Source organism: Nematolebias whitei, chromosome 13, assembly GCF_014905685.2.
Source record: "Nematolebias whitei isolate Nwh7 chromosome 13, NemWhi1, whole genome shotgun sequence".
Lineage (NCBI taxonomy): Eukaryota > Metazoa > Chordata > Actinopteri > Cyprinodontiformes > Rivulidae > Nematolebias > Nematolebias whitei.
This window is the reverse complement of record NC_056510.1, coordinates 35,616,977-35,622,976: the sequence shown is the minus strand read 5'-3', so window position 1 is coordinate 35,622,976 and position 6,000 is coordinate 35,616,977. Positions and strand designations below refer to the sequence as shown.

Genomic DNA, 6,000 nt, shown 5'->3' with positions numbered 1-6,000 from the left:
CACATACACACACATATGGACACTTGCATATATGTGTGTGTATATAATTGAATTGAAGATCACCGAACAATTTTCCATACTGTGATGTGCACTAACCTGTGTGTGTGTGTGTGTGTGTGGGTGGGGGGTGGGGTGTGTCTTTGCATTTGTTACTTTGTAAGGCCCCTTTTTCCAACACATGCGATGTTGTGAGGACCCACTGCTCCAAATGGGGCCCAAAGCCTGGGCCCCATTTGGGTTAGATTTAGGACTAAGGTGTGAATTGAGGATGGGTTAGGTTTAGGGTAAGGGTCAGGGTTAGGCTATAGAGATGAATGGAAGTCAATGCAAAGTCCCTGTAAAGATAGCAAAACATAACGTGTGTGTGTGTACCTTTCTTTCAACTGCTGGTCAGTAAGCTGCAGCTGCTCCTTCAAAGTTTGGTACCTGTCGCACCTCAGCAGTCTGGTTCCATCATAAAGATCTAGCTCCCTTTCATGGAGCAACCTGGAAGTCAAAACAAGGTAAAAAGAGCTGAAGCTCTTCAACTCTGCAGATAAATTGTGCTAAGATTTGTGCAGTCCTAAAACAAAAAAGGCAAATAAACCTGGAAAGCACAGAAAGTGTTCCAAGGTTAACCCTGTGTATGCCGTCAAGGATGAGCAGTTTGCCCTCGATGGCAGCAGTGACCAGTGGAGACGGTCTCCATGCTGTGTCTCCGTTGGGCAGAGTGTACCTCTGCTGAAGAAGGTCCCTGGCTGTCATGTCCTAGAAGTAACATAAGGACACAGAGAGGGTTGGCATGAAAGTATGAAAGAAACAGTTTGCACATCTATTTCCTGCAGGTGTGGAAGAAAAAGATGGACATTACCAAAGAACAGAACAAAGCTCCCACACACCACATACTTCTTTTACTTGGAAGTAATAATTTACTGAAACATTTCTGTGGCATTGCACTCTGGTTTTTATGTCTATATTCTGATTTACCTCATTTTGTATTTTGCTTTGTGTGTTACCTGTTGTTTTGTCTGTACAGCACTTTGGTTGGCTTTGTAGCTGTTTAAAGTGCTTTATAAATAAAGTGGTATGGTATGGTATGGTTCATGTAGCAGTGAGACGCATTGAATGAAAGACAACAAAAATGTTTTCAGTTTTCATGTAAGATCTGTTTAACAGTCAAGTTTATAGTTGTGAAAAGAGTTTATTTTCAAATAATTTAGGAAAGTTTTTTTTTTTCAAACTATAAAAAGCAGAAAAATATAAAATAGTTAAAGAAAATACTGAAAATAGCTTCATAAAGCAGCACTTTTCTTGCAGGCATAAATATTTTTAACTATGTCCTTAAATAATCTGACACAGCTGCAAACTTTGAGATCTTTGCTTTCCAGTTAACAGCTAATGACATTTTACTGTTGGGGGGTCGGTCTCTGTTGAGGAAGGCTGTCATATTTAATATCATGCTCACGTATCACAGCAGAGTTTGTGGGCAGACAAGGAAAGACAAGCAGAGTCGGACAATTTGTTCCAAGCGTTGCCAGCATTTCTCAACCACACATGACTCCGATGTTTGAGCCTTTTTAAAAATAGAGTTCTGACCCTACACCAGGGCCCACAGCCATGATACAGAAGGATGACTGCCTCATTATTCAGCTAATGCTCTGTGAGCAACGCACAGTGAAAGCATTCAAAGCAGCTACAGTAAGGTGTAATAACCGAATTATTCTGTGATATAGACTTGTTCATAAGAAGCATCGTACTGTGAATCAACTGTGCTGGTATTCATGAAAAAGCTGTTACAAGGGTTAAAATGTAAAAAGAACAAACACAACCAGAATTCCATAAAAGCTGGGACTTTGTGTAAAATGTAAATAACTCAGAATGCAATGATTAACACATCTCATAATCCCATATTGCATTCACAATGGAACATAGTTTAAAAGAAGCAGGTGTTTTTATTAAAAAAAAAAAGAGTAATTTTGTATTTTATGGCTGCAACACATCTTCAAATAACGCAGGACAGGGACAAAAATGGGTAAAAATGTGGACAGAATGACAAACAGATAAGAGAGCATTTTGGATCTAATGTTAGTTTTATTTTAGTTAGTTAATTGTATAATGAATACAATAAATGTATAAAATATCTTGACAGGACGATTCGAAAAATACTGAACAAGTACGATTTGTTTAAAATGGTTGCCAATAAGAAACTTTAATTCATTTTAAAAAGAACAGGTCATCTTAGCAAAACTGCATGTCAAAAAACACAAATAAACAAACAGAAAACTTCTGAAACAAAGATCTATGGGAAGAAGAAACTTGAGTAGAATTGTTTGACCATAAAGGACCAGTTTTGAAGAAAACCTAACAGAGCATTATCAGCACAGACACCTCAACTTTCAGCTTGTTGGTGGAACGCTGATACTTTGGGTTTGTTTTATCGTTACAGGACCCAGACATCCCACACCCACTGACCTAATTACCAAAGTATTCTAAAGTTGAATGTGTGTCCATCTGTGAAACAAAGTTTGGCTAATTGTAAGATGATAGATGATAGATTCAGGGTCCACAATTTAAGCAATTTTAAGTATTTATTGGTTTACTTTTACATAATTTGGGCTTCCAGCTCATGAAACCCACGAAAACAGGATTTCAAAAAATTAGAATACTGTGACGAAATCAGCACAAATTTTGCAGGACACGAATGTTTTAAACTGAGTGTGACACACTAATCATCTACTAAATTCAAAGCACCTGCACAGGTTTCCCCAGGTGTCATTAAATTGCTTCAATTTGGTTCAATTATCTCAGTTCGGTTCAATATGGGGAAGACTGCAGACATAACAACTGGCCAGAAGACCATCATTGATACTCTCCATAGGATGGGTAAGCCACAAAAGTTCATAGCTAAGGAGGCTGGCTGTTCACAGAGTGCTGTGTCCAAGCATATCAATGGAAAGTCTAGTGGAAGGGCAAAATATGGCAGGAGAAGATGCACCAGCAAAAGAGATGACAGTGGGCTTCAGCGGATTATCCAACAGAGAAGATTCAGACGCATCCGGGAGATGGGCTACAACTGTCAGGTTCCTTGATCCTTTTATCCGATGAAAGTAAAGTGTACCTTTCATTCGGAAATCAAGGTCCAAGGATTTGGAGGAAGAAGGGTGAGGAACAGAGCCCATACTGCTTGAGGTCCAGTGTGAAATATCCACAGTCAGTCATGATTTGGGGCGCAATGTCCGATGCAGGTGTTGGTAAACTCTGCTGTCTTAAACCCAAGGTCACCACAACAGTCTACCAGAATGTTTTAGAGGACTTCATGATTCCTTCTGCTGAGGATCTGTATGGAGATGCAGATTCCATCTTCCAGCAGGACCTGGCCCCTGCCCATGCTGCCAGAAGCCCCAAAACCTGGTTTGATGCCCATGCCACAGTGCTTGACTGGCCAGCCAACTCGCCGGACCTAAATCCCATTGAGAATCTATGAGGTATTCACAAGAGAAAAATGAGGGGGACCAGACCCAACAACAAAGAAGAGCTGACAGCATCAAGGAAATCTGGGCTTCCATAACTCCCATTCAATGCCACAGGTTGATTGCCTCAATGCCACGTCGCATCGAGGCAGTGATTAAGACAAAGGGATTCCCAACCAAGTACTGAAGATTGACATATCATTTTGAAAGTATTTTGATTGATTTGTTGTGATCCTAATTTTTTTATTTTTTTCTGCAAAAACTGAGTAGTGTGGACTGATTTCTTCACAGTATTCTAATTTTTTGAAATCCTGTTTTCGTGGGTTTCATGAGCTGGAAGCCCAAATTATGTAAAAATAAACAAATAAAGACTTGAAATTGTTTAAATTGTGGGCCCTGAATCTATCATCTATTAAAGATAAACTTTTTGAACGGAATTATGGAAGTTAAACCACTTTTCCATGATATTCTAATTTTTTGGAAAAGGTCTGTATATGGTGGTGGCCATCTTGGATGTTGATGCGGCAACCCAATTTTTGGTAATGACCTTTCTTATACCTAGATGCAGCCAGACACCAAAATGCAAGTCAGTATGTTGCATATTTCTGAAATTATCCAACTCTTAAGGATTACATATATAGTGGTAGCCATCTTGGATTTTTATGTGGCCCTCCAATTTTCGATAAGAAACTTTTATAAACTTAGATGCAGCCACACACCAAAATGAAATCTGATATCACTTATTTTTCAAGTTATCATGCTATGAACATGAACAGATGGACAAACGAGGTTGGACAGACGGACTGATGCACAGAAAGTATTTCTAATTCTCCCTTTTCGCTCCAGGATGGGGACAAAAATCAGAATCAAAATCGAGTTTATTGCCAAGTTTGCACAACAAGAAATTTGCTTTATTTGTGATTTGGTGATACATATGGAACAGATTTTTCTCATTCACTCATTTTGGCACAGTTCTTGTTAAATAAATAATGACAAGGTGTAAAATGTTAGGTCATGTTGTTCTAAGATTCAATTGATCATTTTAAGCAATGGTAATGACCACAAATGTTTTATTATGTCCTTTCATTTTGTTACATACAAATTTGTTTTAAACTGTTTAAACGCTGCTAATAAATAATTCTGAAAAATGTTTGTTTTACCTGGTAGAGCATGATGGATTCAATGCTATAACCCAGCATCTCCGCAAACCTTCTCGCAATCACGGATTTGCCACAACCCTGGAAATCACAAAAGACCTTCCATTAATTTCAGACAACACTTCCTCTACACTGCTTGTGTGCATGTTGCTCAGTATGGCAGAAACCTTGGGTCCTATGAGGCACATGTCCTTCACCGTGTGCGACTGCATCATCTCAGCCAGCAACTGTGAGTGGCTTGGTGTGTTAATGAAGGTGGGGCTGCTATTGAGGGAGCACAGCTCTTTGCTGCCAGCAGGAACCTGAAATACAATAAAGACAAAAAAAATACATGAAGCAGCAGCCAACAAATCCATTATTATGATGAAAGAATTAGCATTTCTTAAAGAAGTGCTAATGTCCCACAGCTTTTCGTGCCAAAGTTTTAAACTAATATCACCTTATGTCGAGAAAATACATAATTTCTACAGTTTTTGTAAAACTTAAAAAATAACAATATGAACAAATACGCAACATGACAAGATGTCACACTCAGAGTATGTGTTGGGAAAAATACTGTATTATTACTGCATAAAAACTGTAAAATCTGTTGTGTTTGCTATTACTAATTAGCTGTGGCTGTCATCTTGAATTAGGTTTAAGTTAAAAAGTAATCAGTTGTAGATGTACATTCAAAGATCACTTTCGGCAGACTTCATTAAAACCCGTTTTGAGTGGTTCAACAGAAGGCAACTTGACAACACTTCTTTAAGATGTTTAGTCTCTTATCAAAAGGTTTCTTTAGTTCTGATGATTTGGGAATTAAGGCCTATAAGTCATTTGTATGACGATCACAATATTAAGGCTATAACTTTCACATGAGCAGCTGACCCACACCTCCATTCTGTGAGTTGTTTGGGTTGTTGTCACATGTAGAAGTTTCCTGACAAGGCCAACTTGCGAGTTGTTTTGGTCACATGTTAAAGTTGTTAATGGACTGGTGGTGGGAAAAATGAAACACCTACACCTGCCTCCACCCTCATTTGCCCCACTCTGGACCCTTGAGCAAGGCCCTTAACCTCCACCATCTGCTCTCCCGGGTGCTCTAGATACCAGCTCTCTGCTCCACACAGAGGGCTGTGGTAGCTCGATGGTCTGTGGTTGCGTCAGGAAGGACATCCGGGGTAAAAACAGTTTCAAAGTCTTTGTGTGAGTTAGTTCGCTGTAGCGACCCCCAGCGGAAGGGAGCAGTCGAATGCAGAAAGAAAAAAAAAAGTTAAATTTGTTGGTTGTTAAACTGCCTGGAAAGACAAGTCAAGGCTGAACTATATGTGTTAAAAGAACATAACTTAAGGCCACATATTCAGTTTAATGTTGCTTTTTGAAGTTTAACATACTGTAAGACTCCTTTCACT

At 39.1% G+C, this 6,000-nt stretch overlaps 1 protein-coding gene across 1 annotated transcript in view; it reads right to left on the bottom strand.

Moving 5' to 3' along the window:
• Positions 1-6,000, bottom strand: part of vwa8 (von Willebrand factor A domain containing 8) — a 152,043-nt gene that overhangs the window by 123,352 nt on the left and 22,691 nt on the right. Inside the window, exons 11-14 of the mRNA XM_037686695.1 lie at positions 4,774-4,908; positions 4,610-4,687; positions 587-747; positions 373-486 (exon numbers count right to left, since the gene is read on the bottom strand). Coding sequence (XP_037542623.1) covers positions 373-486; positions 587-747; positions 4,610-4,687; positions 4,774-4,908 — 488 coding nt within the window. The remainder of the gene's footprint in view (positions 1-372; positions 487-586; positions 748-4,609; positions 4,688-4,773; positions 4,909-6,000) is intronic.